Source organism: Clinocottus analis, unplaced genomic scaffold (genome assembly GCF_023055335.1).
Source record: "Clinocottus analis isolate CAN_PGR_092001 unplaced genomic scaffold, fCliAna1.0.p SCAF_6, whole genome shotgun sequence".
Lineage (NCBI taxonomy): Eukaryota > Metazoa > Chordata > Actinopteri > Perciformes > Cottidae > Clinocottus > Clinocottus analis.
The window spans coordinates 5,595,671-5,613,448 of NW_027176218.1; the positions used below are offsets into that span (position 1 = coordinate 5,595,671).

At 40.3% G+C, this 17,778-nt stretch overlaps 1 protein-coding gene across 1 annotated transcript; it reads right to left on the reverse strand.

The window, feature by feature from the left end:
• Positions 1-12,690: 12,690 nt before the first annotated feature.
• Positions 12,691-14,479, reverse strand: LOC137804374 (T-cell surface antigen CD2-like). The gene has a single exon (XM_068603571.1). The coding sequence runs from the start codon at positions 14,366-14,368 to the stop codon at positions 13,355-13,357; it is 1,014 nt and encodes a 337-aa protein (XP_068459672.1). The 5' UTR covers positions 14,369-14,479; the 3' UTR covers positions 12,691-13,354.
• Between the last annotated feature and the right edge of the window lie 3,299 nt (positions 14,480-17,778).

Sequence of the window (17,778 nt, forward strand, 5' to 3'; positions counted from 1 at the left end):
GTACAGTAGAATCTACAGAAGTATTTGTTCTAAAACTACAACAGCGAAATGAGCACCACTTACAATACAGATGTCTAAAGCTCACATTCAGCACATCTCATAACACACCACGACATTATCGTAATATTTCTGGTGAAATATGTTCTGAACGATATCCAACCAGTTAGCCAATGAAACATGTATTTATTTTAACTGAGCAAACAGTGACCCCTATTGTGTCCAACAAGGTGTTACATTCCCTGTGACACACACATTACACTCAACACAAGCGTGTTTCATTTGTTGCTTTTATTGTGGTTTCATAGGATTATGATCTGTTGAAGTCTTTTTTAATTGATGTTCTGTGTGAGATGTTGGTGAAGATCAGCTGCTTCATCAGGGATAAAGCAAACAGGTTAGCATCAATACGCCTTCTCGGCAGTGAGGGCCTGAGCACTTTTAAGATGTAGGTGGTCAGATATTTATGCAGTAAATTGCATGGTATTATATTTGTCAAATTACAGGTTGAAGGTTGCAGTTTGCACAGAGACTGCAGATTGTATTGTGTTTTTCTGGTGTTGTTGTTGTTGTTGTTGTTGTTTTATTCAGTTTAATGGAGTTTTCTTAAATTAATCTTCCGCTTTCTTTCATTATTACCTGTCTATTGACTTGATACTTCCACATCTGTCTTAAAGTTTTCCAGTAAAACATGACCTGGCTGCTATATGGTGTAGTGCGGTGACATTTATCTAATGTTATGTTGTGTTATAATGTTTTGCACGACTAATTAGAACAGAAAAAAGTGCACTTGCATTAAATTCCTCATTGCTTGTTGACACCTGGAGACAAGTAACGACCCTGACGTTGTATAATGACATTATGTTTATATATCGGTGTGTATTCTTACACACCGATATATATTAACCCTCTGTGTGCTCTTGGATCTCTCTCTCTCTGCATCTGTTTAGTGAACCTGGGAGGTTTTAAGGCATTTTAATCATGACAACCCTTTTTGTTTGAGCATCAAGGCTAATCTTAGGTTGGTTCTTTTAGTTCTATTTTGTTTGTTGTGTTACTGCTAGTCCACGCTGAAGTTTAAACATCCCTTTTTTTGAGAATCTCTCTGTTTCACAGGATACATTTGAGCCACAATATCTTCTGCAGTCCACTGTCACCTTCGCTGGAAACCTTCGATAGAATGGAGCCATCGTTAGTGTGATTAGAAACACCTGTGAGTCAGGTCTGCTCTAATAAAAGGACTATTGATTGAGCTATGAATATTAAAGTATTGGCAGTGGGGAGTCCCATTTTCCTGTTGGACCTTGGTTTCCCCCCCGGCTGGGGAACAACAGACAGCAAGTGTAATGAATGTCAGACCAAAGTTCACCTAAAGCTGGTGATAAAACACAGGCTGAAGTGATTTGTTAGCGGCATTAGCTCACAATCAAGAGCATAAAAGGATGTTTCTGATGGGGATCCTGCTGCTTCCAGAATGTTAAGCTTTAGCACAATAACAGCGCCAGGCTTCCTCAGATTGTTTTCCAGAAAGTCTTCTTCATGTCCAGTAGATTAAAGCAAATCCTGGTGCTGACTGATGGACCTACTGAGCAGCGAATAAAAAGACTGAAAGAAATTACAAAAAAGTTGACCAAGCCTTTCATCATTTTATTTGCAGTATTTTATCCATACTAGCTGTATTGAATAATATCTTTCTGTGTGAATTGTACATTTACCGCAGCAGACATTTAGACTTGCGATTGTGGGAAAAACACAGGCATTATTAATAACTTTAATGATGGCTCCATTTTGTTTAAGTGAATCAATGAGCCTCGATGAGTGGTCCAGCGTGCACAGTACCAGGACCCTCTCACCAAAACAGGTAAATCATTTATTTTATTGTTTTGTGCTTCTCTTACTGTTGAACGTTAACATGCCTTCTGTAAAAAGACACAACCGTTATTTGCAAGAAGAAGACTCATGCTTTTTGGTTAATACATTTGAACATAACAAGGCTTAATCACAGTCTTGATGAAATGCATTTAAAAAGGTAATATATTTGTCATATATGTTAACTTCTCATTATAGTTTATAATTCAACATAGTAGCATTTGCTTTCAATTTAACCGAACTAACGTAGTAATATGGGGAATGCATCTTTGTTTCCGACCAGTAGATGGCGGCAAAGCACCACACAACCACTGGCTGGATGTCCTCCAGCAACATTAAATGTGACCAAAGGCACAAAGAAGTTAATGATAATGCTTAAGTCTTCAGTTGTTAAGTTGTTATTACTATAAATGTCTTTCATACTGTTCACCATGTGTCACATGGTACTGACTTTGTGGTTTTTGTGAGGTCATATTGTCTCAGAGAGACTAGTCTGCATAAACATGACTTCTTATGTGTGGAGCGAACTGAATATATATATATATATATATATATATATATATATATATATATATATATATATATATATATATATATATATATATATATATATATATATATATTTGGTGGATATAACCTTCCAAGTTGTTCATGTTTTCTATAGTCTAGCCATTTCTGTAATTTCCCTTCAGAGCTGTACTGTATCTATAGGCCTGTATAAACAGCAGTGAGCAAAACCATCTAACTTTCTAGTTTAACTGTTCTCAAAAACAATTTTCACTGTGAGAAGTCATAGCAGTAGGAGAAGGTTGTTTGGGCAAGCTTAAATCCCTGTGTACCTCACACATACACACACCTCCCACTGCCTCCCATCTCTCACTCGCTAACTAACACATTCATCCTATAGTGGAACAGTTGGCCTTGAACAGTATCAATTTCATCTTTTGATGCATAATGTCTGCTTTAAAATCCATGAAAAGCACGCAGTCATCTGCCAACTGCAGCTATCAGTAGTCTGGGGGTAGAAGCCGTTGGCACTTTGCCTCCCAGGCTGTATAAACTGTCCCGTCAGCTTGGCTGCCAGTGCTTTTGAAGGAAATCATGACAGCTTTGACTTTAACTGGCTGAGACTGAATGAGGTCATTTTTAGGTATTGTGTTACATGTGTAGAGTGTCCATTTTGTAACAGCTGCATGCGATGTGTGGCCGGCTGCAGCCTTGGTCCAAAGCTGACCACGTCTTTACCGCACATGACCGAGCGGTATGCTGTCAGAGACAGACATGGTCCAACTGGAGGAGGTATGAAGGGCTTGTGGGGGGGGGGTTGGTGTTGGACCCCTGGGGTCCGCATGAATGTGCCAACAGCCCATGTGCACATGTGGTGTGGTGAAAAATGGACTTGTATTGTTTAATCCATGAATGTGACACTGCGGTGTGAATCACACATTAAAGGATCGGTGTGGACAGGAGACACTCAGGATTTTCATACATGCTTAACGGTCTTTGTTACAATTCCATCCAATGAGGCAAGACATCTTGCATGTTGGAGCTATTTATTCAGTTGAAGTACTCGCTGACTCACGAGCGAAGCTGAGGTTCTCACAGTGAACAAAGCAAAATAGCCGTAACAGGCATTTTTAGAAATGCACACATTATGACCAGTGGCAGAGTTTTCGTTGCAGAAAATACTTTCCCATTGTAAAACTTTATGCCGCTAAGCAGCCTGGAAAATGTTGCCCCGATGTCAGCATAGTTGGGATGAATGAGGCAAAGGCCAGACGCGGCTATAGCTGTGAGCTGTGGTCGGTCTTGCAGGCAAGATACTGGATAACAAGAGGGGGGGGCTAATTATTTTTAACAGCTTAACACTCCAATCAAATGAGCTTTCTGGAGATTTTTACACTCTGTTGTGGCTCACGTCACCAGGTTATATTAAACCTCATAACAGAATGCTCCCATTGTTCGCCTGCACTTCACACCAGCCCAACAGGCTGGTGAGGCTTACAGTACAATTTAGTCACTCGCACACAGCCTGTCGTTTGCTGACATAGACAAAAGAGCATACAAGTAAAGACAATTTCTACTTTGCGAGGACTTGATGGTGTGTGCGAAACAAGAAGCGACACAGTGTTTTTATTCAGTGGAAAAGTTTGCAGAGCTTGTAAAACAGAACGTTAACGGCCGTGAAGGAATTCTTGTCGAGATAGCTCAGAGTAGATTACATTTTTTTCCCGGACCCAATTGTTTTCCTCCTGCGGAAGAGCAGAGGGGTTTTTTTTCAAACTAGAAGGGGATACATCACACTTAAAATAATTAATTAATACATTTAAAAAAAGCTCCCCCTCAAAGATGGAGAAGTCACCTCTTGAAAATCTCATGTTTCAGCATCGGCAATGCACCGAAACTGAATGATGTATTAACCCCAGTGTTCTGTTTGGGGTCATAGACACAGGCTCCGACATAATACTTCCCATCGTTTTATCACCTTTGTGATTGTTCTACAATCTCTACAATCTTACTGCTCGTAACTTTTTAAATGGTAGATGGATAAAGACATATTCCAGACGTGGAAAGTAAATGGTGATCAGTCCCATCAAGCAGTGGAAAGTAAATCCATTTAAGAGGGATTTATGTCCCATTTTGCACTGATCCATAAACCTAAATGTGGCAGGGTCGACTCTCATCAATCACTTCTCTGAAGGTCCTCTGCCCTCAGAAGCCACTTTTTCTCGCTTGCGCTTGCCTAAATAATAGGTTCTGGTTTCTCGTACCCGAGAGACACGCAGACTACCGCTCCTCTGTCAAGGGAAGATACGATCTCTGGACAAGAGGAAAAATGGGAAATTCCTAGACACCTAAACACTCTGAAATAACCTCTGTTAACATTCTCAGTCATTCTTTTCCATGAGGGTGTGATCTTACTTAACCCACAAGAAAGGCCCGCTATTGTGGAGCTATACTTCATCCTTCAAAAGGCCTTCAAAACCCCAACAATGTCCTTCCCCCCAAAACATCTCCACCCCTCTGTCTACCCCTGCTCTAATTAATAAGAGCCAGTCTAAGTGCTGCTGTGTTGTGTTGAGCAGGACTTCCTGTCTGGGCTACAGACAGCGAGTGTGTCTCGCTATCTCTTTTGTATATGTCTATATATGTCATTGTGTTGGTTCTTCAAACACACTCACATATGCGTGTCTATTAGTGTGGCAAAGAGGCACCCAGTCTGTCTGCTGGTAGTGCTACTCAAACACAGACAAAACCGCTTGCATAGACCAGTACTATGAGACGCCTTTATCCCCACTATAGTCCCTTACAAAGCTCTCCAGTCTCCATTTAGCATCTGAAGATGTTCTAATTTTATCAAAGAGTATGCGGTTATATTATGTTCAAGTGCTTTAGCCATCCACAGCGCCGGTTATAATGAGCTTTGAGATGAGGACTTTTGAAAGCAATAGATGTATTTTATGAACTTCAGTTAAGGATGAGCAGAGAGGCTCTTTAACTGTCTGTAGACATGTTTATTCAACACATTTCTGCTTTTGTAAAATGCTCAAATCAAGCTTTAAATGTATTTACATGATGAAGCGGACAATTAAAGGAATGCATCAAACTCTGTATGTATCTGCTCTAGCGGCTAGCATTACAGTAGCATTCCCAGCTTACTCAAACCCAGGAAGAGCACATTTGACATATTGACCAGTTGGTGGAATGACACATCCAGGATTGAGTGGGTAAGGTTAGTAGCTATGTGCTGCTCTTTATAGGATTTGTGGAAGATAAATCCATTTACTCCAGCCAAACTAATTTCCCAAAAGAGTGATAATGTTTCCCAAACTTCTGTTAGCCCTCATCCTCAAAACCTCCTATGATAGGCCTGTTTAAAAAATAAGAGCATTAAAGCACAAATCAAGTATGTAGTCCCTTGTCTGGAAGTCTTTTTTTGTTTTATTAGATGCCTGAAATGAGGTCTATAGTTAAAACAAGCTTAAAGGATTTTAACTTTTTGTTCTACAATAACCTTTCTTTTTACCTAAAGCATTTACTTAAAAAGTGACGAAATGAGACTATGAAAACATAATTGCGCCGTCAAGTTTGCCTTCACAGCCTTGTTGTGTATACTTGTGCTCTGCTGATTGCATTAAAGGCTGAAACATCATAAAAGTGGTATTCATCAGTGAAGATTGCCAGAACTTATTTTCTGCAATTTAAAATGATTGTTTCCTAAATATTAAAATCCAATGCAAAAATCCCATTGTCTTTTAGTAGAGAAAACCAGTGTGAATCTACTGAATTCCAAAATGGGTGGTTGTCTATTAGAAACCTGAATTTGTCTACTTGTGTGTGTGTGTGTGTGTTTGCGTTTGTAAACGGCATATGCACTTGATTCTGGATTGTTGTGTGAACTGATATTGTTGCTTTTTACTGTCCAGTTAGCGGCAGAAACAGAACACGTTTCTTGATGTCATAATCTGTCGGATGTGACAGTATGTTCTATAAACAAGGATTAGACAAAATCAAAGTGGTGTCTGCTCTGAAATATCCACTTCAAATGTCCCCATCTTGCACACGGACATCCCAGAAGGAAATGTGTCCTATGAGACAGATTCACGAGCGTCTCACATGCCATGATGGCAGCATGATCTTTCATTCAGTTTTAGCACTCCATATGGTACCACAGCTCAACAACGTAGGCCACACCACCCAGCTGCCTGTGACACATTTATTGGCACACGGTGTGGAGCATCAGTGGCCACTTAGACCAGACTGTCTGTCAGTCGCCATAAGGACACGATTTGACTCGGATTAATTGGCCCAGAAGACTTGTTAGACACATGATTAGATGTATTCTAATTGAACAGCTTGGATAAACCCTTGCATGCTTTCTTTTGTAAGTCATTATAATCCTTTTTGTAGTGCATAATATGTACTAATGTGACATTGTAATATTGTATTGTTTAATATGTATTTGTCCCCATTTCTGACCACAAACGTCTAAAAACACTTTAAAGTTGTTCATACTTTGTAACTAGTAATGGTGCCTTTAGGACTAAATGCGAAGACAAAAAAAAAGTCATGTGTCTCATCCCAACCTGATCTCATGGGAAGGCGAATAAATAGCAGAACATTTTTAGGACATTCAGCATATCATGACTTTTTTTTTTGTCAACGCGAAATGGGCCACTTGAGTCTGGCAAGTCAACCACTTACGTTTAGAAAAACATCATCGTTGGGCTTGAAAAAGTATGTTAACAGAGTTAAACGTATGGAAAACACATTACAAACATTACTTCAAAATAACTCTTGAACACGAAGGTCTCCTGGGTCAAAGTACTGCGTTCCTCCTCTTCCACCTCAGCCCCATGAGTCTTCTTCCTCACATGTCATGCTACAAGTTTCTCTCGGCGTAGCATGTTTCCGCATGTGCGTTTACATTGCCGACACGGCGAAAAATGACGCGCTAAAAGCAGGAATTGAGTTGATATTGTAATATATATTTGTCTCTTGTTTTGCCTCGCTCAACTTGCATTGGTGCAATTACTTTTTTTTCTGAGTAATTTACTCAACTGGTTTGTCTCCATGGCAGCAATAAAGAACCTGCAAACACACATTTTTTCCAAAGCACTTATCTATCTACAAGTACTTTTCAAAGTGACTTTCACGTACAATAAACTACAATATAAACGTGTTTTAAAAAAAAAAGACATTTGTAGGAACCAAGGCCACACAGAGAGGCCATTGGAGTGTTGTGTTGGTGCTCTGCTCGATGGCATAGCCACAACAAAACTTTGTGTTGTGAGCTCTCTGTCGCACCTTTTCACTTCTCTCATCTTCTACTATTGTTGCATGGTCTGTCACTGACATGCTGTTATCACTGTGTGAATCCATACGCACAATGAGGCTTAAGGGATCCTTTTTTTCTGAGAGGAGATAGGCCCGTGGACCAGGACAAAGGCTTCAAACTATCCAAATGATCTCTTCTGGGTGTTCCTCAAAAGGTATTATAGTTATCTGGAAGAAGCATCTTAAATGCTTTTGCCCCACATGTCAAAGCAAAAAGTCTTATTGTACAAAATGCACATCACAGTGGGCTGTAAAAAAAAAAAAACTAAAAAAAAACGTTATTCTTTTTGCCAGGTTGCAATTTTGTGTTGGCGCACACGAGCCTCATATCTCCAAGAATGTTCCAGAAATGTTTGATCTTTGTATGAATGTTGAGTCTGTGCACACAAGATGCTTATTAAAGCAGGAGGGGGAATCTTTCTTCCATCTGATTTATATCAGGTGCAAGCCCATGGATGGGTAATTTGGCTGATAGAAGCATTTTTATTACAGAGCTCAGGTTGTAGTGGAAATGATAGGCCTGCTTTACAGCGTTTGTGGACTGGGGTTTACCCCTCTCTTTTGTCTACAGCTGATTCTACTGGAATGTTTGTTTAGACTCATCCCCTGAACGGGAGCTTCACCTGGAATCTGTAGCAGCTCCCAAGATGGAGACAAGCTGTCAGATATACCTGGCGCCAGATGTAGAGGGTTCTTACATCCATTTAGGGCTAACTGTGGCACCTATTCTTCCACAATTATCAAGATTTTTAAAACAATGTGTGTGTATATAGTGTATATATAAGAGAACAAGGCTTTATAGATCGGACGCAAATAATGCATATAGCTGTTTTAGTCATGAATTGTAAGTTTTATGCATCTGACAAATGGACAAAATGAACCACCCTTTAATGTATCCTTTGCTCACTCCAGAGACCTCCAACCACAGTCAAACTGAGTGAAGCAATAGAGTACAATAAAACAAAAATGAATGCTGAACATAGAATGGCTGGTGAAACGTAATAAAAAAGAGGGAAGCCATAACAGAAGGGAATGTGAAACTTTCACTCATATTTTATTTGGCCGATTTTGACATAACTTTGAAACTGACACCCTTTCATCCTCAACATTAATTTCATCATTAAATTATTCACCTAATTGATCCTCTCCTGGCTTTCAATAGGCGTGAGAATCACCAGAGGTCCCGCGATACAATATCGTCACGATACTTAAGTCTCGATATGATATTATCACGATACTTTGAGTATTGCAATAGAATGCGATTTATTACATTTTTTTCAACCGCAAATTGTCCCCAAAGGCAAACTTTGTCAACAACAAACAACAAAATTGTCACAAAAACATTTAGAATTGTTTAAATAAATTTTCGATACTTGGCTTCCGTGTATCGATACAATATCGCCACGCAAAATATCGCGATACTATGCTGTATCGAGTTTTTCCTCCGCCTCCAGCTTACAATGAATATGGGAAAATCCATATTGACAATTTTGGTTTCCTTTAGTCTACAATGATCGGCTAGTATAACCAAGTATTGAATGAGGCCCATTGTCTTCATGACGCATCTGAACAGAAGACATCGCTGGTATTTCTGCAGCTCTAAAGTGTTGCTCGGTGTTCCCAGAGGACGCATATATACCGTATCTTCATGTATTCTGAAGAATCTGCTGGGAGCGGTGATGTTCTGTGTCACGTCTGTCGACCTTGGTGCTGTCACATTCCTTCATTGGCTACAAATGGCAGCGGCGCTCCTGTCTGTGTCTTTTCTCAGACATTTCTCTTTTCTCACGCCAGCGGCTTTTTGGCTCAGAGCAGCTGCTGATAGGCATAAAACTGAAATCATGGAAATATTTCTTTTCTCCTCACTGACATCAGTAGTGTGACCTGAACATTGCTTACGCTCATCTATTCTTCCTGTATATGCCCCATGTTTTGTTTCCCGGGCATATAAGATGCTGCATTTGCCCCTCAAGAAGGAGAAGCAGTACACAGAGACGTAGCGTGATTTGCGTGTTTGGATTTCTCCTCCATGACCTGAGCAAACCCCCTGAACTCAATTTTAATGTGCTTTTTTTGTGTGGGCATTAGAAATAACTTTGAAATAAAACCCCCGAATGAATCCCCCCAAAAAAACAATCCAAACTTTCAAGGCAATTCTTCAGTTATTTTTCTTCCAACGCCTTGTTTTAACATGTGCTTCCTGCAACTTCAAGTTATCCATGACGAAATTATAAAATGGTAAGGCTACACAGATCAGAGACGTGCTGGAAGCCTATTCGTCACGGGTTTTCATGGAATAAACCTCTACAGGAGCCTCTTCCACCATGTCAAAGGAGACAATGATGGAGTATTTGGCAAGGGTGCAAAGAACTGCTCTGCAAGGGGGAAAAAAGGCTTTTTTATGATCGGAGATTCAACAAGCTCTCCTTGTGTAACTATGACAAAGAAGCACAGACAATGGTCATACTTCTAGGACAGGATTTGTTTTCAATTTAGCTTTTTGGTTTACACTTCAAATGTCAATGGACCTCCTTTCCCAGAGGGTACTAAGCGTGTGCAATATGTATGTAGTACTTTTCAGGTTCTTTAAAGGACCTTATCAAACCTCCAGTCGGGAGTCCTTGTCTTCATCTTCCACAAGTCTGTGTGTCTGTCCTGCTGAGGAACACACTGCTAAATCTCTTCTAGCCTGTAACGTTTAATGAGTAGAGAACAGGTTGCACCCATTGTGGACAAAAAAATTCACTTGAAAGAAAATTGGCAGATAAAATGTCTAGATTCTGTGTTGTGCAGCCTACTACGCATATGTATTTCCCCCACCGGCCCCGCCCACGTCTTTCTACTCGGCCTATGGACTTTACTTTGGGATGATGTCACGCAAATCATTTCTTTATGCTCTGGGAAAATGGTACATATAAATCCTTTTTATGACTTATTTTCATCCACTGCATTATTACGAGTGCCCACCGCGGAAAATTAGCACCAAGGAACCAATGGACAAAGCTAAAGATAGTTTGCAACGTCACAAGATGAACGCAACATAAAAAAGCAATTACTTTCTTTTGACATGCATTTCTTTTGACCTGTCCTTCTTGCTAAATATTTAGGTAAATCACTAGGTTTAGAAAAGCTAGCTGTTATGAATTACTAAAAACTTAGGAGCAACTTTACACACAAACTTTGTAAATCAAACAGCTGGGGCAGCCCAATTCAGTTGTGAAAGTACAATTTCCCTTCAAAGATACACACTATTTACAATGAGATTAGAGTCAGATGTTAGAAAACTTCTTCCCACAACGCATTGCTTTGGCCTCAGACGTCCAGTATCTGTGAGGTGATAAACATTGCTGAGGTCTGGAAAGTATTCTGCCTCCATTAAAAATCCGTTGCAGCCTGATTCAGCTTCAAATTTGTAAAATTGATTTGGTGTGTTGCAGACCGTCCACAAATTGCATGTAAAGTTTAAAAAAAATGTCTTAAAAAAATGTTAGATGAACTGATGGAGAAGATCAAATGAGTAAAACTGCAACAGATGGTGTGAAATTGATTTTTTAGGGGCATTTAAAAAATGATTTAGTACTGTTTAATACAGCAAGACCACAAATCAATCTCTCTACACAATCTCCATGCGATACTTTTCAAAGGCTATTACTTACTTTTACTCAAAGTCATTCTATCCGTGTTTGGTTTTCAAGACAAATTGGCAACATGGCTTTGTCAATAAACTTGGGACTGTTTTGGGAGATTGTGCCATAACTCACTCACTGCTGTCTATGCTTTAGTTTCAGTGAGAGGACTAAGGTCAAGGACTGCTAAGTTGGTCCAAGAATGTTAATAGGTCATAATCATCTCTGTATTTTCAGACAAATCTGATAAAAAAAAGGCCACTGCGCTGGCTGACCTCTGATTTTCTGATTCTGTTTGCAGGCTGCTTTGCCCAGACTTGGCAGCCCTTGACAATGAGCGAACTGTAATAAGAATGATCTGACATGAGTATAAATACTTTCCATGGGTAATTGACCCTTTTCCTGGACCCACACACTCCAAGATCAAAAGGCTACATCCTCTGGACTCCAAGAGCCACTGATTAAACACATTTCAGAGGTATTTCCCTTTCATTTCCAGGGCAGATCTGGCAAAGGCATACGAGATGTGTTTCATTAAGTTGTATCTTGAAATATAATCCCTTGTGTGTGTGTGTGTGTGTGTGTGTGTGTGTGTGTGTGTGTATACAGTAAGTGAAAATACAGTATGCCGATGAATGTGCACATGTGTTGGTCTGTCTGTGTATATGGGGCACTTTTTTTGGCTGGCGAGGGGAGTTCATGTGGCGCGTTGCCAGCCAAGTCTCTGTGTTTCTCAAGAAAGACAAGTGGCATTGTTCCAGGAGCAGATACCAGCTTTACTGCCAAATCCCTGCCGGCTGGACTGAAATTTCAGCCATGTAAAGAGAGCAGGAGTGGAGCGGGGCCTGACAAAAGATGACATTGGCTTGTAAGTTTTAGGCGATGACGCTCATGGGGATTCCATTATGTGGCTGTCACACAGCATTAGGCGGGACAGCAAACACTTTCATGTGTGGATTACCATTTAGCCATTGGAGATAATAGATATTTGCCTTAGCTAATCCTTTCCTCTATTGATTTCTCCCCCCCCTTTAATAACTTCTTGCAAGCATGCAAATTTTAATAAGTGCAAGAATGCTGACATGTAAGAAGTTGGAACAAAAGGCAGTTTCTGGACACAGATAAGTTATTCTACGTTTCCTTACAAATATAAGATCATTTTGACAACCACATTTCTTTCAAAATGCCTTGTATTTAATAAACTACAGAAAATATATTACAGAAACTAAATTGTTAATCGAGAAAGATGAAAGTGGACAAAATCATCTTCATTCAATACAATGCTGAAGTGAAGTCAGATGGTGGTTTTATTTTTGTCCATTACGTCATTGTTAGGATACAATAGTCATCATACCATACTCATACTTTTTAAATGTATCTTTACACTCATATCTTTTTTGGAAATATTCTCCTCTTCTGTTAGAAACAATGAGCTTTTGGCTGAGTGCAAAAGACTTGGAAAGTGTTGAAAGACACAATAAATCTTTATTTGTTTTAGTCTTTTTATGGAATTTATTAACAAAAAAGAATATATAGAATACCATCAGCTGTATCCTCTACTAAACTATTTAAAAAATGTACACAAAACTCTCTGTCTCTTGAAAAAAAAACATGTTGTATTACTTTATTTATGTGACAGAAGTATATTGACTCAGCAGAAAAGTCATAATAAAGCTGATAAAACTACAGGTAACATAAAAATCATTCACATTTAGTTTTCCCCCTTTTATAATCCCCCCTCTTCCCCGCCTCCACCACCACCACTATAAAAGCTAAATTGCAAACATTAACAACAAAACATCAAGATAGATCAGCCATGATATTACATTTAAAGTTTATGGGTAAATAAAGATGATACTACTTACAATTTTGCCTCACAGGCCCACAACACATCATGATGGACTATAATATCAAATTGAGAACATACATGGGACAATTTCTAAAGCATTTTTAAAAAAACGTTGGTTCTGTTGTATGTTAAAAAGCTAAATAGGTTCCTCGGATGGGAAGAGATGGAGGTGGATTCAGACGTTTGGTGTCTGGGGGCTCTTCGTCCTCGGCTTCGGCACGGGTGAAACTTGTCCTGCAGCCTCAGTGGAAAGCAGCGTGGGCCTGTTTTCAGTCTGCGCTTCAGGCTGAGAAACATTCTCGTAACAGACTCCAGGTGAAGAGTCGGGTCTCGGGGTCGGAGAGTCCTCATTCGGGTGCAAAGTCTCATACTCTGGGCTGGTAGAGTCAGGCACCCGCTTGCTTAGAGAAAGCATCCTCATCTCCCCGTCATCCCTGCGTCGCATTTGGGTTTTGTGGCGGATGTGGCAGCGACATAATGCGATGATTATGACGAGCAGGAACAGAATCAGACCCGCTCCTCCTGCCAGCACGGCGACAACAGCTTTGGATTTAAAGCAGATTGTTGGCGGTGGTGGTGGGCCTTCACATGTTGGGCGGACAGTGTCACTCTTTTCCTTGCTGACTTTGTTTGCCACGCCACATGTAAAGCTCATCTCCCCTTTCAGCTGAGCCAGCGATATGCTCAGCGTTGGTCTTGTTTCGCTGGTTAAGGTCTTTTCATTGAGCGTCCAGGAGAACATCCAACCCTGAGGTTTCGCTACGTGGCACATGAGATTAACAGCACTGTACTTGTAGTCACACATGTAGGTGAGTTGAGGTTTTGATACCTTGTCCATCATACAGAGGCGACCAGTCCACGCCTTAACCAGTGTACCGTTGGGACTCAACAACTTTGCTTCGTAAGCCCCCGCACTTGAGAGTTGTAGGTTCTTCAGCAAAAGAGATCCGGTTGCAGATATGTCCTCTGACTTCCCAAAGGACAGTTTGCCTTGCTCTCGATATACAATGATGGTGCTATTATGAGTCCATCGCAGCACATGGGAGTTTGTCAGTTTCTCGTACACAAACGGCAGAGTCAGACTCTGTCCGACGACAGCATAAAGATCACAAGAGTCTTTGTCTGCTGCTGTGAGGTTGATGAATCCCAACAGAATGATGACTCCAAGTGTGGCAGCAAAACACGCCATGATACACAGGGGTAGACCGCGGTATCCGTATCACAATCGCTGGACCGCAACGATTCCCTTCTTCAGTTTAATCGTTGACCGTGGAGAAGCGGTGCTGTCAAGATGAGTCGTTACAATAGCCGCTCAAAATACAACTGGCACATAAGCGACAGACTTTGAGCCCTGCAAGAGAAGTGAATCCTGAGTGGGAAGTGAACTTTATGAGTCAAGAGTCTGCTTTCAGTTCTCTGAAGATGACAAAAAGCATCATCACCGTCATTGTGTCAACTAACATTTTCTGCCCCCTGTGAAGAAATCACAGGAAACTATATTTAGAAATGTGGGTCACATGTCGCAAGTCACTGCAACAAGCGTGACCTGTTGGCAAAATAATTGTGGTTAAAACATTATTAAATAAACCCGAGTTGAGTACATTTTGCTGTAATGTGAAATGCAGCTAGTCTATATCCTGTTTTTGGTTTGTTAATTTTAGAATTGTTGAGGCTGACATACATAAATGAGGAAAATATAACATAAATGAAAAGGTTTGGAAAAGGGGTTGGGTTAGGATTAGGCTAAAGTTAGAGCAGAGTTTGTATTGTCTGGTCTTTTGAATAACTCATAATGAATAACTCTACACGCTGTGTTCTGCAAACAGAACGCAGGCACCAATACACAGTTTAATATATCAGCATGTTCAGAGACGGACTATATTAAGTTACTGAAATATTATGAATGGAGTTCCAAAATGTATCATCAGTCAGATATTTCCCTGCTGGCTTTTGCATTATTTATCCTGGTTATTGTTTTTTGCCTGTCGAAGATTACAAAAGACTTTTATTTGTCTCCTCTAAATTGGTTTGGACAGCGCTGCCTTCTCTGATAAAGCCATTGAATAAAGAAACTCCTCTAAATATCAAATGCAAATGATTTTGTTTTGGTCCCTTCAGTGGTACTACTCAACGGGAGTGTGTGTTTTGTAATTAGATATGGGGCCATTCAGTCAATTAAAAATGTAATTAAATAATTTCAATAAATCTCCTCATGAGAGAAGAGCTATTGTACAGAAAGCCGCACAACAGTGTTTTTTACTTTCAACAAACCATAAACCAGGTTGCAGCAAAACCCAGTATTGACCTCATTTGGCTCGATGGTTTTCATCCCAAAAGTCTGAGGAGGGGACATTATATTCCCTTTTTTTAATTTGCTGGATCTGAAACTGAGTTGGCATTTTTTAATGTTAGTAAATCAAACAATTTGCTCTTGAAATGTACCTAAATATTATAATCAAGTAAGCGCTCTATAAACCCCCTTCAGCATTTCCAGAAAAGCGGAGTCATTGTTCACTTACCATCTTGAAATGCCCTTGTCATTCTTTAATTCATGGCAACACTAGAATGAGTTTACACCCCACAACTATAATTTCATGCAATTAGCAGTGATTCACAATCTCTCTGTAACTCTCCGCACCTTCAAAGATACCCATAGCAAGACGAACACCTGTTTTTTTGGTTTTTTTTCACCGACATTACACTTTTTCCTACCCTGAGGGAACGGATTGACGGAGGGGGCGTACAGAGAGCTGAATGCAATGGATTCCTAGTTTCAAATGTTGTAAAGATTATATCTTCAAGAAGTCTCCCCGCTCGCTCACAAATGAGAACATGTGTTTAATGTGCATGTGTGCTGAGCTGAAAGCAGCAGGTATATGCAGGGAAAAAGCAGAACAGACATATGGTGTGCTTATGTTTTATATCATAGCTGACGTGAGCCAAAGGAGGTGTCTAGTCCCAACACTTTTTAAATTGTTTTGATCAAATTCTGCAATATGGGACCTTGCAACAAAAACTTGCATTGCAATGCAATGACGATTGTGAGCTGGAAGAGTTTAAGAATCTAGCTTTTCTATTTCCCCGGCTCAGCACCCACTGCAGTTGTGTAAATAAGCCATTAAACAATGGTCCATCTTCCCATTAACTGTTTGCCTGTGGTTCTTTTTTTTTTTTATCACAAAACAAACACTTTTCACTAATAAATCACAGCTATAAAGAAAATTGCTGTTCAGGAGAACCAACACTCTGATTCTGAGTAGTTTTAGGAGTTGAATATCTCCCAAGATGCAGGGAAGTTGATCATTATTGCCACATTTTTTCGTCCATATCTGATAAACCATGTAGAAACGCATAAACCTCTCTAGTTTCCACCGAGGTAAAAATGCCCTGCAAAGTTCATCCAATGTCAAGTGGACGCACAACCTCAAAACAAGTGTTTCATTTCAAATTCAAAGTGCTGGAAAAGCGCCAAAACCAGGGAAAATATATCACCGTCCTAATACTTACCGCCTGCATAGTACGAAGATAAATCCTAGGAAGATCTAAATCAACCACGGTCTGCGTCATGTTAACCTACAAATGTTTTTCCCATTCACAATCTATGCAAACGTGTGTTTCCACCTCAAAGCACCTCGATAAAAACCTTATCAATGGTGAGACTTATTAAGAGATATGATTTGCACAATAGTGCATTTTATTGTGAAATATAGTAACACACCAGGCTGTTGAACTGGAAGCTTTGAATTAAGTCACATCTGTGATTATCTCTTACAATAGTGTGCTGATTCTGTTCACTTCTGCTCTTGTTATTCACTGTTTCCCATCCTCTTATATGCAGAAGCTTTTCCTCAGAGAAAGAGGAACCAAGCTGTAGCGAAGATAAAGACAATTGTCTGATGCCACAGTGACATCATGTGACACAGTGCCTGATGTCAAGGCAAGAGTTTCCATGTTCAGGATGCAATGGGTTAGCAGCATTGTTGGAGCTGTTGGAAGCCTTAGGTAGACAATAGATCCAGTAGGCCTAATTAGTATTAATAATTATCCGGGGCATTCTGAAATTATGTAGCTTATAATGAGTGCAATCATTGCCAAGGACTCCCCTTCAGTCTCTATGGTTTTATGCAAAAAGTACACTTTGCCAAATCAAACCCAAACCTTTTATCATCCATTCTGATCCCCTTCCGTAATATGCCTTCTTAATTGGCGACAAAGTAAGGTTTGAATAGACCGGCCATGGGTTAATTGGCCCCAGTTCCTGGTCCCTGAAGCCTTCCGGCAGGGAGCCTGTCTGCCTAGCTGATGTTTAATTCAGGGGCCCAGATGGAGGCGTAGCAGCCTGGCTGTGAGATCCCTGACTCACACTTTCACCAGACGGGGCTGTGGCTCTGGATGGCCCCGGGGGGTCGAAGGAGGTCCGGCTGGCCCCTCCTGCTCTCCAAAGTCAATATAATTGGGGACAGTAATATCACTCTGAGCCTCGAAAGTACTTTGAAGTGGATGAACAGATGCCTTCTATGGGCCATGGCCACACCAACATTTATAATTAATCAAAATCAATATATTGAAATGGAGGCAAAGGCCAAAGTCACACTATAT

Excerpts from the sequence above, each read along its gene's own strand:
- LOC137804374 (XM_068603571.1), bottom strand. The coding sequence starts at position 14,368 with ATGGCGTGTTTTGCTGCCACACTTGGAGTCATCATTCTGTTGGGATTC.